Genomic DNA, 21,999 nt, shown 5'->3' on the forward strand with positions numbered 1-21,999 from the left:
CTGCTCATCTGAGTCATTTTAGTATACTTCAATGCTGATTGGCTGGGGCAATCAAACTATAAAGGGATCAGGTGAGGTTTGAAACCCGAAACGTTCAATTTTCTCCTTTTTTCTTGAGGATTTCACATAGGGGCTAATAAATTTGACTGCCCAAAGTTCCATAAATGTGTTATACTAAAATCTAGGAGATTGTTTTTACAAACTCCAAAACATACTAAATGGGTACTTTTACACTGATGAAATGTTTTACTCTGTAAGGTTTCATGAGGGCTGTTAATATTGAACAGGATTTTAGGAAAATGTTCCAGTTCTACTGGGGAGCTAATCATTTTGTCCTTATCAGGTAATTAATAAATTTGTGAGAAATGCAGAAAGGGAGAGAAAACCAATGTATATGTTTAATGTTCTGCATCTGTCTACTGAACAGTATGATGTAAATGCTTACATTAATTGTTATGTTATAAATAAACTTATTACTGTACTTTGGCTAATTTATTTTTTGTTCAAACATCAAACAGAGAAAATGATGATTTGATTATAAAATTGTATTCATGAAATTAACTGTTAAAGGATAAAATGACAAAAAAAAAAAATGATGAAAACTGATTGTCATTTACACTTCACCACCATACAGCTTGGCTTTCAGTTATCTTCATAATATGATTGGATTGAGACAAAATTTGTAAAATGCAATAGAAAATGGTAATGATTCAAATTAAAAGTAATATCAGTAGTTATGTCTTCTGTTGTGTAAAGAGATTTGATAAAATTTTATTTTAATACTTGTATTACAATGTTAATACTACAGGTGTTAAGATTTTATGTAACAGAGTTATGAGCTGGTGTTTTGTAATATACTGCTTAATTCAATGACTGAAGAAACAATGTAAAATTATTATTCTACGAGTTTTCTGTCATTAATCTACAGGGAGATTCACTTGAAAGAGGCCCAGAATATTCTGTAATAACTCCCACTAGGAAGAAGCAATCTGAATGAAAAAATGTGCTTCTCAGTATATGGGGTTTTAAACAAGCCACAATGCCCCTGCGTCGGAGCAATGAGGTAGGTGCCGGACATCCGTCACAACGTTTAATCTCCGTTTGCAACTTCTGGGTGTATACCGCCGTACTCCTTCACTTAGTCACTTGACTTCTCTTCAGGATGGTGATGTACAGTATTGAGCAATGTGTCTTAATGGTGCAAACCTGTTGGGTCACTAATTCGTTTAAGCGATGTCATAATCAACTGGATGATCGTGAGTTAATGGAACGCTACTTCCAACAAGATGGAGCAACGTGTCAAACATCGGCAAGGAGCATAGCAGAAATTGAGTCCTTCTTCGGCAACAGGTTCATTTCAGTCGCCAGATCTGACACCACCAGACTTCTTCCTTTGGGGTCTGCTCAAAGGAAAAGTCTATCGGAACAAGCCTCGCACTGTGGAAGATCTGAAGGAAAACATCCAACGTGAAATTGCCGCTATTCCCCTCCGAGACCCTTGCTGATATGTTCCAGAACATAGAGCGCCGCGTTGAGATGTGTCTGGCAGAAAACTGAAACCACTTCCAGCATCACATGTCATGCAATCGATTACACATACATCAAGGTATATAGCGTATTGTTTTGGTTCAGACTGCTTTATCCTAATGGGAGATACAACAGAACATTTGGGGCCTCTTTCGAGTGAATCCCCCTGTATTATACCTATTAAGAAAAATCTTTGAGTCTCTTTATGTTAATTATTTTTTTAATGTGGAAAATGAGTTCAAGTAACTCCAATAGCTTCCTCAGTAAGAAGGGGAAGACTTACAGTAATCTTTCATCTTGAAAGGCAGATGCTAATGCTTGTATTGATACCTCACCACTTGATTTTCATATTATAATGATTTTTATTTGCAGGTTTCATATCAAGTACACAGGTAGCAATGTAGTGCAGATGGGTAGTGCTGCTTCACTGGCCCAGTATTTTGGATTTATATCTTGTGCTTGACGGTTGTCCATATTACGTTTACACATTCTTTCCAAGTCAGTGTGGGTATTCTTACAGGTACTTAGGATTTTCTTCTCACCTCCTCAAAGATGCACATGTCAGTCCAACTGGATATTATAAATTAGTCCCATGTAATTGTGGCTGGGTGTGTGCATGAATGAGTTATGTGATGTAATGCTTGGAATTAGTTGCTGCCTTGACCTTGATACCGACCACCTGTGGCCCTAAATTGGATTAAAAAGGAAAAAAAAAAAAAAACACACACAAAACAAATATAAATTCTCAACCTTAACAATGCTACAGAAGCACTTTTTATCAAAAAGTCTGTGGCCATGCTAACACCAGCAGTAACCAATGATACTCTTACACCAGAAAAGGAAATATTCATAGGCAATTATAATTATCACATGAAAGATGTGGTATAAGGCATTATGATATTTAAGGAATGTTAGAAGCATTACTGTATGTACAAAGAGGGATTTACAAAATCAGTTTTTGTTCAGTGTATGTATAGATTTTTTTTACCTACCTGAATAAGTCAAAGATGGTTAGATACGTGTAAGCAGTCAAGGCTAAAAAGAAAGACAAATCATAGTCAGAATCACATTATTAGTAGAATCATTGCAAAGGAGAAAAACCAGTAACAGTAACCAAGATAGGGTATGTAAAAATCACTTGAATCAACAATCAGCAACAATTGTTAGACAGGTTTGATTGCAAAATTGTAACAACAAGATACAGGTACTAATCAAAAAACTAACTTAGAAGCACAATTAGTATATTGGACTTTTACTGTATAACAAACACAGCACAATGTTATAATAATCATGCAACACTGAGAACTGCATTATATTATGGTCACTTGACCCTAGTGATTCAATCACCTCACATCCTTAATTCTATCCTGAGCATTACAAAATACAAAATCCAGACAAGCTTCCCCTGTATTGGTGCTTTAATATACTTTGTTAAAAAACAGTCACTGATTACTTATAAAACTGTTGTGCTGTGTTTGCAACAGAATTGTGGATAGCCAGTGATAGATTTTTTTTTTTTATTGTACTTGCAATTATTTTTTATACATATTTCTACCTTCAACTCTATACCACATAGTTCTATAAACATATCATATACTTATTCTTTATAGTTTATGAAGGGTCATTCCCATAACATTTGCCCATAGAACACGTAGAAAGAATAACTGAAACAAAGAAAATGTAGAATAGTTGATTCTATGGCTTTGAGATGCACTATACAATGTAACAAGTGCATAACAATTTGGTGAATCATTGTGTTAAGCTAAACAGAAATACACCAATTTGTTTAAACTGAAAATATTACCCTCAATATAAAGATTTGCAGCCACTGCAGCTGTACAAGTAGAAGTATTGGCAATAACACATGGACAGTAACACATACTAGCAGGAAATCTAACTAGTTTCAGTAAATCAATTTTATTAGGTTTTAATACTGCAAATCAAAATAGGATTCTAAAGAAAACAAATTATGGTAATGCGTATTAAAACACAGTATTAGATTAAATTCTAAATGGTTTAAGGCAAAGTGCATTAATATATGACCCAGTTTAAACTTAGGACATGAACCCATAGGCAAATCTATAAGGAAAATTGAAGCTCCACTCAGTTGATAATATGCAAAAAAAAAATAAAAAATAATCAAACTACAGTACATTTCAGCAGGTCAAAAATTTAGTAAAATTGAGTAAAATAATTCCAAAAAAACACGCAGTTCTTTGAGACAGAAATCAAAAGAATTAAAATAACTGCTGACGACTGTGCTACCAAAAAAAAGTATTGACTTGGCAGGATTATCAATTACATAATCAGTAAATTTAAAATTATATACTCATTTTATTCATGATTGATTAGATGTTAGATTGGTATCCAAATCCAAACATTAAATGATATGATAGGAGTTGAAATGTCTGTAAGAAAATATATATTTAAAACAAGAAGCCATTACGGATCTCTTTATAAGGTGGATTCAAAGAAAATGAAGGCAGCAACAACTTGTTGATCTTCAGAACAGAGAAGCTTTTCAGTTGCTGCAAGTTAATAAATGGTTTTTGGGAAGTGCACAGAAAGTAACCTTCATTTCATTAGTTATCCATCTAGGGATATAATGCAAAGTTGACTGACTGACTGACTGACTCATAAACAGAAACACTTTACTGTTTAGGTAAAAAGCTGAAATTTTACAGGATGGTACATCTAGAGCTGTATGAACACACTAAGAAAGGACATCTCAAAACATCAATATTTAGGGGTAAACCCCCTTTCTACAATAGAAAAACTGAATACCCCAAAACCTCAAGAATGCTTTGGCAGAGTTATTTGAAACTTGGCAATGTTATAGAAAGAAAAAAAAAATAGCCAACACGTTGCGACAGCCTTAGTAATCTCCATGCCCTCTGGTTGCTTCTGGGAGTCTTGCCAACCCAAAACAGTTGATAGTCATAGACTAAGATGAGCCAGGCAAATAAGGACATACACATGCAGCAAGGGGTAGATGCAATAAAGTGACAAGTGCTTTTCAATCAAAACCAAGTGTCCAATAGTAAAAAAAAAAGTGTCCATATAGATGTTAAAACAACCCATAAATAAATCTCTCTATTATAAAAAAAAAAAAATCTTGGAAGGAGATGAGACGTGATTTTCTTGGAGAGACACGAGTCTTTGTGCCAAAAGATGCATGGGTCCGGAAATAAAAGACAAAGTAAATGACAAAGTAGAACATCGTAAAGAATTAAAAAATGTTGGCGTGGTACTAATGAAGAGCAGGTTAGAGATAATGGTAGTACAAAATTTCGAATGTCTCAAAAAATGTATAGTAAAGATTGCATTAGCGCAAACAAACAGAAATTATTACTCTGTGAAATAATGGAACAGCGAAAAGAGATTGGATGTACTGTTTGGATTAAAACTTTAAGTTGGAGAATTGTAAATCATCTAATTCGTGTTGCCATCAGGGAAAAAAAAAGTAGTGTTTCTTCCCAATGAAGAGGCATATCCGCGAAAATTTAAAAAATTGTTGTTTGATGAGAATGAAATTGTGCAAGAGAAAATTTCAAGCCCTGCGAGACAAGAGCTTATGCAAAGAGATTTGAAAAAGTCCTGCCCACATAACCACGCACACAGTTCAATCATTTCTCATTTGTGTGAATGCTACTGTCAGATACATTTTTTGTAGAGAGAAAGAAACGATATTAAGTCATGGGCAGTTATACGTTATGCTGTCACGATGTACTTCCAAACACAGAATCAAAATTCAATGCAATATTGATGAAAAGGTAAAAGCGAAAAGAGATCAAATATATGGACATAGGTCATGCACAGTGAAGTATGTAGATATTGTTTGGCTTTAAACTTTAAGTCAGAGACTTGTAGATCGTCAAATTCATGTTGCCATCAGGGAAAAGTAGTGTTTCTTCCCAATGAAGAGACCTATCTGCAAGAATTAAAAGCTTTGTTGTCTGGTGAAAGTGAAATCCACATACATGAGCGACAGAGACGCAAATTTGCTGGCATGAAGCGAATGTGGGGGAGGGGGGGGTTTGGATTGGCGAGCAAAGTGAGCAGGGGGCAAAGCCCCCTAGTATCCTTTAAAATCGAGGTTAAAATCACAAGGAAGGAAACATTTCTAAAAACTCAGCTCCTGGTGCATCTTTTCTAAAAACCTATATTATCCCTGCCAAGGTGTAGGGTATTTTAGGCAAAAAGTGAACAGTCAGTTATTGAAGGTGGTAAGGAAGTGACTTTAACAAATTGTGATGGCTAGATGACTAGGTCGAAGCATCTACAAAATGGCAGGCCTTATGGGGGCTTTTCTGATATGCAGTTAGTATCTAGCAAAAGTCCTCCAAGGAAAGACAACTGGTGAATCAGGCTCACTTATGCATGTGGGAAGCAAAGGCGAGCTCAATTGGTCCTTTCCATAGAAGAGCGACTGTAGCACAAATTGGTGAAAAACGAAATGCTGGCAATGAGAGAAACAGGTCAGAGCACACTGTGCATTGCAGCTTCCTGTGTATGGGGCTGCATAGCAACAGACAAGTTAACAGCACCCATGTTGACCACTATCCATCACCGAAAGCGCCTGGTTTGCTGAATCATATTTTCTTTGATCATGTGGATGGCCGAATGTGTGTGCATTGTTTACCTGGACCAGAGATGGCAGCAGAATACACTATGGGAAGAAGGCAAGCTGGCAGAGGCAGTGTAATGCTCTGGGCAATGTTCTGCTGGGAAATCTTAGGTCTCAGCTTTCATGTGGATGTTACTTTGATACATACTACTTATCTAAACATTGTTGCAGACCACGTACACTCCTTCATGTCAACCGTATTTCCTGATGGCAGTGGCCTCTTTCAGCATGATAACGAACCCTGCCACACTGCAGAAATTGTTCAGGAACAGTTTGAGAAACATCACAAACAGTTTAAGGTGTTGACTTGGCCTCCAAGTTCCCCAAATCTCGATCCAATTGAGCATCTAAAGATTTGCTGGAAAAACAAATCCAATTCATGGAGGCCCAACATCACATCATCACAATAGTCGACAGGCAGATTATAGCAAAGGCATACTGGAACAGCACAGCTCAGTGCCCTGACCTGTAAGGGGTAGCTAATAAAGCATTTTCTGCAGTGAATTTTCTGGAATTGTGGTAACCTTGTTTGCTGAGTTAATCCTTCAAAATTCACTCCATGGCTGGCTTACAAAAAGTTTTTTTCTAGCATCTCATGTTGCTTTATGAGGCTACAAAATTGCTCATTATAATAAACAAAGTAATGCACACTTGCGTCGTTACTTTAGTATTAGAATCCCTGAAGGCTATGAAAAAGTTCATAATCCCAGGCCAACCTTAAATCCTTTTGCACCTCTCCATCAGTGTCTTTTCTTTTGTAAATGTTTCGATCATCACAAGCAGCAAGCAGCCTGCTGTCCCATCCCCCATCTTGACGGAGCTCAACCCGGGCAAAAACTTCTCCCAGCTCAAGCCAAGGCTCCTTATGTGCGTGTGAGGTTCCTGGAGATGTATTGGGTAAATAATACAGTATATCTTTATTTGGATAACATACATTTTATGTGTGTTCCGTGTCTACAAAGATCTGGGTAAGTGTATGATGAAAGGAAATCCGAGGCAAGTAATGCTGAACACATACCTAAAGCTGAAACTTTTTCCATGTTATAGTAATAATGACGTGAAGTGTATAATGTGTGAAGACTTTAGTTCAAATATCAAATAAACACATGCACTTTTATTCAAGAATATAACCAAAGGGAAAAAAAAAGCATTTGTTTTACACGTTAGTGTTAATGAACTAAAAACTCAAGCTCAAATGTCAATCAACGTGTTTTTGAATGGTGCAGAGGTAAGAACTGTTGCCTTCAAACCCAAAGGTCCCGTGTTCGAAACTGGGCGCTCCGCGTTTTGAGTAGTGAGCTGCTATTATTACTATAATATAATAAAAACATACATTTGATTTGAGTCTGTAACACCCGCTGTAAATTCTGGCTACTTGTAAAAGTTAGTGCTTGTTTTTTTTTTTTTTCATTATTCAGTTTTATTCTTTCAGTGACATTCATGTGGTACAATGAACTTGCCTCTCCCTCTCTGAGTTGATGGCATTTATCTCCACTTTTTTCACATATCCAGAAAGGAACATTTTTGAAAGTCGAGCATTATGCAGTATTTGATATTCTTACTTTTGTAGGAAATTGCAGTGGGTTTCTATAGTTCACTTTCAAACCTTGGTTTGTGATGGTTACCTGATTACTTGTCATTTGTACGGCAATGGCTAATAAAAGATATAAGCTTTGATTCTCAATTCCCAAGGAATGGATTGCCTATATCTTCCTAAAAAATCACAATTGTAAAATATTGAAGTTGTCAAAATTGTAAAATATAAAGTTAAACCACAGAACCCCTCCTTGAACTGTCACCTTATCGTGGTGGAGGAGTTTGCGTGTCCCAATGATCCTAGGAGCTATGTTGTCCGGGGCTCTATGCCCCTGGTAGGGTCACCCAAGGCAAACTGGTCCTAGGTGAGGGACGAGACAAAGAGCGGTTCAACAAACCTCCAATGATAAGCGAAAACTTTGCCCGGACGTGGGTCACTGGGGCCCCCCTCTGGAGCCAGGCCTGGAGGCGGGGCTCGATGCCGAGCGCCTGGTGGCCGGGCCTGCACCCATGGGGCTCGGCCGGGCGCAGCCCGAAGAGGTAACGTGGGTCCTCCTTCCCATGGGCTCACCACCTATGGGAGGGGCCAAGGAGGTTGGGTGCAGTGTGAGTTGGGTGATGGCAGAAGGCGGGGACCTTGGCGGTCTGATCCTCGGCTATAGAAACTGGCTCTTGGGACATGGAATGTCACCTCTCTGAAGGGGAAGGAGCCTGAGCTAGTGCGTGAGGTCGAGAGGTTCCGGCTAGATATAGTCGGACTCACCTCAACGCACCTCAACGCACAGCTTGGACTCTGGAACCAATCTCGGGTGAGGAGAGGGGTGGAGCTGTCAACTGATCACCACCTGGTGGTGAGTTGGCTTCGATGGTGGGGAAGATGCCGGTCAGGCCTGGTAGGCCCGAACGTGTTGTGAGGGTCTGCTGGGAACGGCTGGCAGAGTCCCCTGTCAGAAGTAGCTTCAACTTCCACCTTCGGCAGAACTTCGACCACATCCCGAGGGAGGTGGGGACATTGAGTCCAATGGGCCATGTTCCGTGCCTCTATTGTTGAGGCGGCTGATTGGAGCTGTGGCCGTTAGGTGGTCTGTGCCTGTCGTGGCGGCAATCCCCGAGCCCGTTGGTGGACACCGCGGTGAGGGATGCCGTCAAGCTGAAGAAGGAGTCCTATAGGACCTTTTTGTCCTGTGGGTCTCTGGAGGCAGCTGATAGGTACCGGCAGGCCAAGCGGAATGCGGCTTCGGTGGATGCTGAGGCAAAAACTCGGGCATGGGAGGAGTTTGGGGAGAACAACTTTCGGATGGCTTCGAGGAGATTCTGGTCCACCGTCCGGCATCTCAGGAGGGGGAAGAAGTGCAGTGTCAACACCGTATATGGTGGGGATGGTGCGCTGCTGACCTCGACTGGGACGTGGGTCGGTGGGGGAGTACTTCGAAGACCTCCTCAATCCCACTAACATGCCTTCCAATGAGGAAGCAGAGCCTGGGGACTCTGAGGTGGGCTCTCCCATCTCTGGGACTGAAGTCACCGAGGTGGTCAAAAAACTCCTTGGTGGCAGGGCCCCGGGTGGATGAGATACGCGAGTTCCTTAAGGCTCTGGATGTTGTAGGACTGTCTTGGTTGACACGTCTCTGCAACATCGCATGGACATTGGGGACAGTGCCTCTGGATTGGCAGACCGGGGTGGTGGTGGTCCCCCTCTTTAAAAAGGGGGACCGAGGGTGTGTTCCAACTATAGAGGGATCACACTCCTCAGCCTCCCTGGAAAAGTCTATTCGGGGGTTCTGGAGAGGATGGTCCGTCCGGATAGTGAACCTCGGATTCAGGAGGAACAGTGTGGTTTTCGTCCTGGTCGCGGAACAGTGGACCAGCTCTACACCCTTAGCAGAGTCCTGGAGGGTGCATGGGAGTTTGCCCAACCAGTCTACATGTGTTTTGTGGACTTGGAAAAGGCGTTCGACCGTGTCCCTCGGGGAATCCTGTGGGGGTGCTCCAGGAGTATGGGGTACCGGACCCCTGATAAGAGCTGTTTGGTCCTTGTACAACCGGTGTCAGAGCTTGGTCCGCATTGCCGGCAGTAAGTCGAGCCCATTTCCAGTGAGAGTTGGACTCCACCAGGGCTGCCCTTTGTCACCGATTCTGTTCATAACTTTTATGGACAGAATTTCTAGGCGCAGCCAGGGTGTTGAAGGGGTCCGGTTTGGTGGACTCAGGATTGGGTCACTGCTTTTTGCAGATGATGTTGTCCTGTTTGCTTCATCAGGCCGTGATCTTCAGCTCTCTGGATTGGTTCGCAGCTGAGTGTGAAGCGGCTGGGATGAGAATCAGCACCTCCAAATCCGAGACCATGGTCCTCAGCCGGAAAAGGGTGGAGTGCCCTCTCAGGGTTGGGGGAGAGATCCTGCCCCAAGTGGAGGAGTTCAAGTATCTCGGGTCTTGTTCACGAGTGAGAGAAGAATGGACGTGAGATTGACAGGCGGATCGGTGCGGTATCCGCAGTGATGCAGGCTCTGCATCGGTCTGTTGTGGTGAAAAGAGCTGAGCCGTAAGGCAAAGCTCTCAATTTACCAGTCGATCTACGTTCCTACCCTCACCTATGGTCATGAGCTATGGGTAGTGACCGAAAGAACGAGATCGAGAATACAAGCGGCTGAAATGAGTTTCCTCCGCAGGGTGTCTGGGCTTTCCCTTAAAGATAGGGTGAGAAGCTCAGTCATCCGGGAGGGGCTCAGAGTAGCGCCGCTACTCCTCCAAATTGAGAGGAGTCAGATGAGGTGGCTCGGGCATCTGATCAGGATGCCTCCTGGACGCCTCCCTGGTGAGGTGTTCCGGGCATGTCCAACCGGGAGGAGGCCCCGGGGAAGACCCATGACACACTGGAGGGACTATGTCTCCCGGCTGGCCTGGGAGCGCCTTGGGATTCTCCCGGAAGAGCTGGAAGAAGTGGCTGGGGAGAGGGAAGTCTGGGCCTCTCTGCTTAAGCTGCTGACCCCGCAACCCGACTAAGGATAAGCGGAAGAGAATGGATGGATAAACCACATAATATCATCTTTAATCTTGAATCATTTATCATTTAATTTCTTAGAATAACACTGAATGAATAAACTTATTAATAAAAACACTAAACAAACACAAACAGATAATAAAATGACTGACAATAAAAAGATTCTACAATAATCTGGAAATAGACAAAAACTACAAATAGGGATTAAAAATGAGAAAAATCAGTAAAAAGATAGCACTGCTACTGAAGATAAGAAAAATGGCAAACAAACATTTTCCTGTTACTCCAGTTAAAAAAAAAAAAACGCTGTAAATAAATGTATGAATCCTCAGAGGTGCATAAGGAAAAATATCAAAATGAACACCAGTTATCAAAACAAATAAATCTCACCTAGGTACTTATGAAATAAACTATTAGAATTCAAACTGTAAATATTCTGGTAATTGCTTCATACTGGCGAGGTATCTAGTAACTGGAACTTTTCTAGTGTGACTGTAATCCACACAATGGAAAGCAAAATGGATCCCAGTAGCTTCATACTAGAACATATTTTATGCATTACAATTACAAAAACTATCATTAGAAATAAATTACTTTATGAGAGGAAGAACCATTTGAAATCTATGTAGGTTTTCTGAATTACAACCTATTGAATAGTAGAAAAAAAGCCAGTCTTACGGTATTATTTACATGGAATTTTCCAACACCTTTAGTACATCCCTCATCAGGCATTACTCAAAATGTAAAAGCCATTGGCATCAGAGGTAACTGGTAAAACTGTATTTCAAGTTAACCAAGAGACAAAAAGTGCAGAATAAATGGGAATGATCCAAGCTTAGCGACGCCTTTAATACAGTCCCTCAGCAATAGATCAAAAACAAATCCCTGTTTCCGAGTTATACTAGAGATAGTAGTAAAATGGGTATACAATTGGATAAAGTTGGTAAACTTGACAAATCTGCAGATGGAACCCATACTGGAATGAATAGTAAATACTGAAAATGCAGCAAATTCAATTTTAACATTTTATGACAATGTTCAAAATTGGGCAAACACATAGAAAACGAAGTTTAAAGTCAATTAAAGTAGTTTAAAGCTTAGTATTTGGTTTCAAATCCTTGGCAAATTTTAATAGAAACAGTAAGTATAGAACCTATACTTAAAAATTAAATTTATAGTTAATTTGAGTAGTATAAAACAGCATTTGGTTTCAGATTATTTGCACACTATAAGTGAGACATCTCAAAAATAAGTTCCATTTGCTGATATTATCAAAGTCATGCTTTTTTTTTCTCTTGATATGCTTTTGCTACAGTCATTTTAGTTTGATTTAGATGTTTTCTGATCACAGTCTCCTTTTCAGGCAGTAGAAGTATTTTTCTTGGACATAAATAATTTTGTGTCTCAATCATTATTTACATGACAAATAAAAATATGTGAGCATAGCCACCATCATATGTCAGAAATAAAGTGGTTTGCTTTGCATTATACATAAATTCTTACTTTTTTCACATTTGTACCTCATCATCAATATGACAAAGTCTAAACTTTGTGTTTTCTGTCCATACCGGCTTTTTGTTTTCCCAAACACAGTATATGCTGGCTCATATTTTTACTTTTAAAACACGATATTAAATAAATAAATAAGACATGTACCACTTTTATTGCTGTCTTTATAATTCTGTTATCAAGGTATTCTACAGAACAGCAAGCTGTGGTACCATCATCTCCAATCAATATGAATTTTTTCCAATATTTCAAAAACAGTTATTTTAGAGTAGTTCAGTAGCAGTTTTTCTTCTTAGCCTACTTAGTTATTGCAGACTACTGTCTACAACATCATTCTCTTTCTAATAATCCATCCATCCATCAGCAAACCCATTTAATACATTTCTGTCTTACAGTGAACCAGAGCTAATAATTGAAATATAAATTTTCATTAGGTATCTGATTGCTTCCTTTTTTTAGATGCACATATCTTTCTATTGGTTTATTCTGTACATAGTAATTGTAAAAAGATGTCAAACATTTGATATAGAACACAGTACATATATATATATATATATATATGGCAATATAGGATTTATATCAAACATGAACCTCATCCATAAAGATAAGAATAAAGAGATAGAAAATTACTTTAATGCACTGGTATACATTTTTTCAGTATAATACTGAATATTACTTAAATAGACCGAAGGAGAGTTAATTTGACTTTGTTACCTGATTAATGTGATCAAGGAGAAAATGGGTGCTATATTTGTACATCTTCCCAGCAACAGATGACTACAAGCAAATCCATCAAGGCCTCAGGGCCGAGAGGAAAAGGTGCTTTGGAAAACATAATGTAGGTCTTAAAAACAATCTTCAATCAGTCTAAAGTAATTGTATGATGGTGTATTAAGCAAAACAAAAAAAAACAAAATCATCTAATAGGAACAGGTTAGAAAAAGTTATGATTATTTAAGTGTACTTGAAGAGGGGGTGGTTAAAAAGGAAAACTAAATGTTGGATCTTGTATAATATTATAAGTAGATTAAGGTCAGTTGTGTATGTTTACAGAACAGATCAATCAAGATAAAAGAAACAAGCACAATCAAGGTAAATGAAACCAGGTTTTTAGTTTAATTTTTAATGGCGTCTGCAGAACACAAGACAAACATTCAGCCACTCAACACTCCCAATTTATTCGTCCCATTTTATTTCCGACCCAGGGGACCAGATCCATTTCTTACATTAACTGCAGGCTGGTTACCAAGGGATAAGGAAAGTTAAAGAGCCTGCCCTCTTTCTTGATATCCGCAGAGTATCCGTTTTCCTTCCCAGCCCAAATCCTACTGCACAGCCATTAGAACAGTGAAGAAACGTTCGATTTCAGTTCCAAATACTCAAGCTAGTTTTCATATTTCAAGGAAAAGATTTGCAAACTACAGCATTCTGCTGTCATTGCTTTATGAAACACATATCGACCCCCTGGCTCAGATGTCCTCCAAAGCTGCATATTAAAAACAAAAATCTTCAATATGTAAACTAAAAGCTTTATTGACTGAAAACAAGAATCCACCTTGCATACCCTAGTGTAGAAATTTAAGACTTTAAAAGGAAATGCTCCATCGATACAGCTACATTGCAAGCTGACATTAGTGGCTTAAGGGTTTGGTAAAGAGAGCTGGCTTACACTAGCAACACAGACAAATCTTTTCACATTAGACTCTCTCCAGACAAGCAGATAGATTAGACTGTCATAACAAGGCACCACTCTCTGTCACTTAAGCCATGGAGTTTGAATATTTCAGCTGTGGTTTTTCACATGTTGTTTAGCAATCTGTTTTAAAGTAATAATATGAAGTGTCTGTGGATAATTCATATTCTAATGCATGTACAGTATACATTTAAACAGTTGTTAACCTAGACACTTATTTGCTCTTTTCCTGAATTCTTATACTATATAAAACATATAGCTCTGCAAATGCGCTTACCTAACTCTCTTTTATCTGGAGTCACTCATTTCAGCATGTATCAACCATATCTACTCAGTGTGGACACTGAGCATCTTGCCACAATTCATATGAGCTATCAATTGTTTTTACCTTTTTATAAAGATAATGATGCTCATCTGTCATCTTTATTGTTTTTTATGAACAAAAATACAATAGCAATATAACAAAGAATTAAGTACCACATTTTTAGACTAGTATATCATTTTATCTGTAAAATAGCTAGAGAGTGTTTGTCAAAAGAAATTTTCAAGAGGGCAAAGCACTTATAAGTGGATTGTGTTTTTACAAATATATGACAGCGCTTAAACTTCTTATATTTTTAGGGGAAGCATGCTTCTATACTGTAAACAGTCAACATACTACCAAATGAAACATGGCCCTAAAATAGACACTGTAAATTTATTATGTTTTCTGTAATTTTTTGTTTGAAAATTTGTTGCAACTGCTATATTATATTGTTGTGATAACTCTAATTTTGGCAGCACAACATTAAATATTTAGAGACAGACTTTCTGACCGCTGCTGCTGTTACAAGGATGAAGCTATCAAATGGAAATAATCCTATACAGTACACAGCAGTCTAACAACATGACATGTCTATGTGAGGAGAGACAGTATCTTATTTTGGAAAAGTTTTTTTTATTACTCTAAACATTCTCAATAAAAGTCAAAATGTATAGCTAATTCACAATGTGTACTTGTTTAGTTTTTGCCCATTCAAATTTAATTAAAAAGTCAAAGGCCCCTTCAATGTCAAGAATGAAAATGGTAATAAACTGGAGCCAGATTTATAAATGACATTTTAATGAGGTGAATTTTATAAGTAAGAAAAATGGAAGAAAGTACTGTGAGGAAGGTAACCAGAAGATCCACTTTACACAGACCAAAATAATGGTCATTCTACTATATTAACACATGAAGCTAGATGGAGGAACAATTAAATTGTTTAGTCAGACCTGGACCTGACCTATTCTATTAATATGGATTTTATGAATTAATATGAGAAACACTACAATATTCTTAAGCCTGATAAAGTGACTCTGGTGTAAGAGATGGAGGAGACCTTTATTGTCACTGTACAATACAATGAAATATTGTATGGAGCAAGCCTATAGTTGCCTTAAAGGTAAAGGTATATAAGAGTAGACATTAAACAAACTAAACACTAAACTATGAGAAGCACAGTTACTGTTAGCAGTTCAAAAATATACACAGAGTAAAAGTAAAGGTAAGCATAAATAGTTAAATAATAAATTAAGTCACAGTGAAGATTACATTCAATGTAATGGTCATGAGATCCACATGGGTCATGTATATAGAAGTGTGACTGTGTGCGATTAATGCAGAAGTTTAGTTCAATCAGTGGTGGCTTCTATTATAGGAAGAGGCAGTGATCGGTGCTTATTTAATGGGCTGATTTGTTTGAGTTAAAGCTGTTCTTCGACCTGGTAGTGTGGGCATGAAGCGCCTGCCAGAAGTCAGAGGAGTAAAAATTCTATGGCCAGGGTGATGGGTTGGATCTCTACAAATATTCTTTGCTTTTCTGCTGCAGAGGGTAGTGAAAATATCTTCTAATTATGGTAGATGAGTGGCAGTAATTCTCTGAGCCATTTTGATGATACACTGGAAGGCCTTCCTGTTCTTAGAGGTGCAGCAAGAGTACCACGCTGTAATGTAATACATAATGACAGAATCTAGGGCGCACCTGTAGGAGTTAACCAGCAGTTGTTGTGGGAGTTGTGCTTTCATCAGGGTCCTCAGAAAGTGAAGCTTCTGAAGACCTTTCTTGGCCATTGCGGTTGTGTTTGTTGTCCATAACAGGTCCTGGCTGATGTGGACACCGAAGAATTTAAAAAACTCTACATTATCTATAGACTATTGATGCTGATTGGATGGTAATTACTGTAGTACAGTATCCTGAAGTCTAGAATCAGTTCCTTTGTTTTCTTGGAATTGAGTGCAAGGCTGTTGCTCTAGCTCCAACTCTCCATATATATATATATATATATATATATATATATATATATATATATATATATATATATATATATATATATATATATATATATATATACACACACACACACACACACACACAAATATATATTATATATACACACACATACATATATATCAGCGCTTCCCGATTCATTTTACCCTCGCACCCCCTGTGACGGACAATGCCGATTTCGAACCCCTTTGGTTTGAGAAGAAGTATGAAAAAATATGAGAATAACACAGAAAAACAAATCACTAATTAAAGCTTTATGAATAATGGATACTTTATTCGCCATCAATAATTGTTTTGGTAAAGCCATACTCTGTGTAATCCTCCTTCCATTTTCTAATTTTTTCGTGACTAGCCATGATTAAATGAACGGTAAAAAAGTAAGAGTTAAGTGACAGTGACTGATTGAAGCAGGCAGGGTAGAGCACAATAGCATGCTGGCTCGATGTAGTGCACATCAAGTCGATCTAAAATGCGCGATCAGATTAAAAAAATATATATCTTTTCAAGTTCTATTTGGATATAAGTAGGTTCTATTTAGTTGACAGAAATATCTTTGGTAGGAATGTGAGTTGAATTTAGTCTTTAAATTTCTATGGTGAAGAAAAATGTATGCAATGATGACTAAATTTAACTTACATTCCTAGCAAAGATATTTCTGTCGACTAAATAAAAATTAATTATATTTAAAATTTAAATAGAACTTGAACAGTTACGATAGTTCATAATACCCACGCAGCACTAAGTGCACATAAGTCATCCGTTTTAACAAGCAGAGTATTGCACTGATACGAAATAGCCTGCCCATTTAATTATTTAGGAATGGATAGATAAATTAAGATTTTGTACAAATAATTTTTTTCATTTTTCTTCCTCGATGGATTCTGGCACCCCCAGCAACAGCTGCTTGCACCCCAAAGGGTATGGGGAGAGATATAATATATATATATATATACATACATATACATATACATAAATACTAATAAAAGGCAAAGCCCTCACTGACTCACTCACTGACTCATCACTAATTCTCCAACTTCCCGTGTAGGTAGAAGGTTGAAATTTGGCAGGCTCATTCCTAACAGCTTTCTTACAAAAGTTGGGCAGGTTTCATTTCGAAATTCTTTGCGTAATGGTCAAAACTGGAAGCTATTTTTCTACATATACTGTAATGGAGTTGAGCTCGAAAGCCATGGGGGCGGAGTTTCGTGTGACATCATCACGCCTCCCACGTAATCACGCAGTACATAGAAAACCAGGATGAGCTCAAAAAACCGCTGAAGAAAACATACATTATATAATTAAGAAGGCAGCGAAACAATTAGAAGCGAGCGAGTGACATATAAAACCATATTCAGCGGCTCACGTGAACTGACGCAGTGTGCAGACAAAAAGCAACAGTTCCAAAGAGTGCTGAACAAAAACCGAATTACACTGCTACGCTCAAATAGACAAACCACACGCGGTGGCGAAATAATAGAGGCTTCGCCTCTAGCGCCGGCGTCCGAGGTTCGATTCGAGAGGGGATGCACTGAGTATGTACGCGCTTTACGATTCATTTTAGCCTCGCATTCCCTTGGTTTGAGACGTATGAAAAAATATGCGGTTAACGCAGAAAGGCAGATCACCAATTGAAGCTTTATGAATAATTGATACTTTATTCGCGATCAATAATTGTTTTGGTAAAGCCATACTCAGTGTATTCATTAGATGAACGGTAAAAAAGTAAGAGCGAGGGGAGGGTAACTTATTGAGGCACGCAGGCAAAACCACAATAGCACGCGGGCTCGATGTACTGTAGTGCGTGTTAACTCGATCTGAATTGCGCGATCACATTTGAAAAAATATATCTTTTCAAGTTCTATTTAGTCCATATGTGTCAAACTCAAGGCCCGCAGGCCACATCCGCCCAGCGTGTAATTATATCCGGCCCGCGAGATCATTTTATATATTACTGTTATTAATGGCCCGGGGATATGAAGCGCTGGTAACACAATAAACTACAGATCCCATAATGCAGCGCTTCAGCTGCCTTGCCGAACACTTACCGCGTAATCAAGTCTAGCTTATGATGCTGCAAGTTATTGTGAAGCTAGCCCACAGGATGCCGAAGAGAAAAGGTGATTCTGAACATAGAGCCTTTAAAAACCGATGGGAGGCTGAGTATATGTTTACTGACATTGCCGGTAAACCTGTGTGTCTCATTTGTGGAGCTAATGTGGCTGTAATTACAGAATTTAATCTAAGACAGCACAATGAGACAAAACATCAAGATAACCTGAAAGACCTGAATGCAATGCACAAGATACAGAAGGCAGAAGAGTTAAAGATGAATCTGACACTTCAGCAGACGTTTTTACCCATGCACAATCACAAAGTGATTTCAAGTGAAGCTACTTATATGGGAGACACAAATGCACCAGTGCAACTTGCCCCACTTTCCCTGTTGCCAAGTAATGTTGAACCAAGTCGGCACAACGGTGTTCCCAAATACACACTTTGCTGATAAACTTAGCGCACTGCGCACTGAGTTCGCACGGCGCTTTGGTGACTTTGAAGAACAAAAAAGGAATTTTGAGTTGTTTCGCAACCCATTTGCCGTCGATGTGGAAACCGCACCTGTGCAGATTCAGATGGAGGTGATTGAGCTGCAGTGTAATGGCACACTGAAGGCTCTGATAAAATGACATATGAGCAAAGACAACTGAATGATTTGATTTGTTATTGCTGAAAAGAACACATTTTATTTATATTTCCAGGTTTTGTTATACACCATGTTCATATTTGAATTTATAAAATTTTGACAGGATATATTTTTTATATTTTTATGGACAGCAAAATCTTTTGGGATATTTAAAATTTAAGTTTATTTTTTATATAAAATTACATAAGAGTAAAGAAATTTGAATGTTTGTTCTTTTAACGTTTACTTTATTTCTAACTTGTATAATTTAGACAGGATATATTTTTATGGAGAGCAAAATATTATAAGTTATTTAAGGTTTGAGTTGATTTATTCCGGAATAATATTCTCTCGACTAAATAAAAATTCCTTCTATTTAAAATTTAAATAGAACTTGAACAGATACGATAGTTCATAATATCCAGGCAGACTTGCACGTAAGAGCGGGAGTCATCCGTTTTAACAAACAGCGTATTGCACTGATACAAAATAGCCTGCCCATTTAATTATTTAGGAATGTATAAATAAATTAAGATTTTGTACAAATAATGTTTTTCATTTTTCTTCCTTCATGGATTCTGGCACCCCCAGCAACAGTTGCTCGCACCTGTATATGTGTGTGTGTGTGTGTATGTACTGTATGTATATACAGGTATATGTTTATATATGTGTGTGTAGGTGTATATATATATATATATATACACACACACACACACACAGTGGTGTGAAAAACTATTTGCCCCCTTCCTGATTTCTTATTCATTTGCATGTTTGTCACACAAAATGTTTCTGATCATCAAACACATTTAACCATTAGTCAAATATAACACAAGTAAACACAAAATGCAGTTTTTAAATTATGGTTTTTATTATTTAGGGAGTAAAAAAAATCCAAACCTACATGGCCCTGTGTGAAAACGTAATTGCCCCCTGAACCTAATAACTGGTTGGGCCACCCTTAGCAGCAATAACTGTAATCAAGCGTTTGCGATAACTTGCAATGAGTCTTTTACAGCTCTGGAGGAATTTTGGCCCACTCATCTGTGCAGAATTGTTGTAATTCAGCTTTATTTGAGGGTTTTCTAGCATGAACCGCCTTTTTAAGGTCATGCCATAGCATCTCAATTGGATTCAGGTCAGGACTTTGACTAGGCCACTCCAAAGTCTTCATTTTGTTTTTCTTCAGCCATTCAGAGGTGGATTTGCTGGTGTGTTTTGGGTCATTGTCCTGTTGCAGCACCCAAGATCGCTTCAACTTGAGTTGACGAACAGATGGCCGGACATTCTCCTTCAGTATTTTTTGGTAGACAGTAGAATTCATGGTTCCATCTATCACAGCAAGCCTTCCAGGTCCTGAAGCAGCAAAACAACCCCAGACCATCACACTACCACCACCATATTTTACTGTTGGTATGATGTTCTCTTTCTGAAATGCTGTGTTCCTTTTACGCCAGATGTAACGGGACATTTGCCTCCCAAAAAGTTCAACTTTTGTCAAGGTATTTTCCCAAAAGTCTTGGCAATCATTGAGATGTTTCTTAGCAAAACTGAGACGAGCCCTAATGTTCTTTTTGCTTAACAGTGGTTTGCGTCTTGGAAATCTGCCATGCAGGCCGTTTTTGCCCAGTCTCTTTCTTATGGTGGAGTCGTGAACACTGACCTTAATTGAGGCAAGTGAAGCCTGCAGTTCTTTAGACGTTGTCCTGGGGTCTTTGTGACCTCTCGGATGAGTCGTCTCTGCGCTCTTGGGGTAATTTTGGTCGGCCGGCCACTCCTGGGAAGGTTCACCACTGTTCCATGTTTTTGCCATTTGTGGATAATGGCTTTCACTGTGGTTCGCTGGAGTCCCAAAGCTTTAGAAATGGCTTCATAACCTTTACCAGATTGATAAATCTCAAATACTTCTGTTCTCATTTGTTCCTGAATTTCTTTGTATCTTGACATGATGTCTAGCTTTTGAGGTGCTTTTGGTCTACTTCTCTGTGTCAGGCAGCTCCTATTTAAGTGATTTCTTGATTGAAACAGGTGTGGCAGTAATCAGGCCTGGGGTGGCTACGAAATTGAACTCAGGTGTGATACACCACAGTTAGGTTAGTTTTTAACAAGGGGCAATTACTTTTTCACACAGGGCCATGTAGGTTTGGATTTTTTTTCTCTCTAAATAATAAAAACCATCATTTAAAAACTGCATTTTGTGTTTACTTGTGTTATATTTGACTAATGGTTAAATGTGTTTGATGATCAGAAACATTTTGTGTGACAAACATGCAAATGAATAAGAAATCAGGAAGGGGCAAATAGTTTTTCACACCACTGTGTGTATGTGTGTGTGTGTGTATATATATATATATATATATATATATATATATATATGTGTGGATGTATGTGTATATATGTATGGATATATGTGTATATATATATATATATATATATATATATATATATATATATATACACACACATTGACAATCATGACAAATCGGGACGCCCGAGCGGATCGGAGGAGGGCTGGTGCCTCCTCCTGACCACGAGGGGGCGACCGCCTTGATTTTGTTGGTGGCCTCGGGTAAGGGGCTTGGAAGCCCAACCCTGTAGGGGCCCATGGCCACCGCCAGGCAGCACCCCGGTGCCTGAAGAAACCTGGAGGCCAGCACTTCCGCCATACCAGGAAGTGCTGGGGGGGAAGAAGACAGGGGACACCCGGAGGGCTTCCGGGTGCGCAGCCGGCACTTCCACCACACTGGGGCGTGTCTGTGGAGGAATGCCGGGAAGCAGCTGGAGCCCATCCAGGGTGTGATAAAAGGGGCCGCCTCCCTTCATTCGAGAGCGGAAGTCGGGTGGAAGAGGTCGGAGCTGGAGAGAGGACCGGAGGCGGCCAGAAGAAGGGCACGAAAGACTGTGTGAGGCCTGGATTTTGGGGGGATCGGTGCTGGAGGCACTGGGACGTGCACTACACTTGTAAATATTCAATCAATCAATCAACATTTATTTATATAGCACATATTCATACAAAAAAATGTAGCTCAAAGTGCTTTACAAAATGAATAGAGAAATAGAAGACACAATAAAAGATAAACATAAGTCAACATTAATTAACATATAATAAGAGTAAGGTCC

General features: G+C 38.8%; 1 protein-coding gene across 1 annotated transcript in view; it reads right to left on the reverse strand.

The window, feature by feature from the left end:
• The window catches only part of slc30a6 (solute carrier family 30 member 6), a 144,353-nt gene that overhangs the window by 68,808 nt on the left and 53,546 nt on the right, over positions 1–21,999 (reverse strand). Inside the window, exon 5 of the mRNA XM_039738151.1 lies at positions 2,520–2,562. Within this exon, the coding sequence (XP_039594085.1) occupies positions 2,520–2,562 (43 nt within the window). The remainder of the gene's footprint in view (positions 1–2,519; positions 2,563–21,999) is intronic.

This window comes from Polypterus senegalus, chromosome 16 (genome assembly GCF_016835505.1).
Source record: "Polypterus senegalus isolate Bchr_013 chromosome 16, ASM1683550v1, whole genome shotgun sequence".
In the NCBI taxonomy this organism is placed as follows: domain Eukaryota; kingdom Metazoa; phylum Chordata; class Cladistia; order Polypteriformes; family Polypteridae; genus Polypterus; species Polypterus senegalus.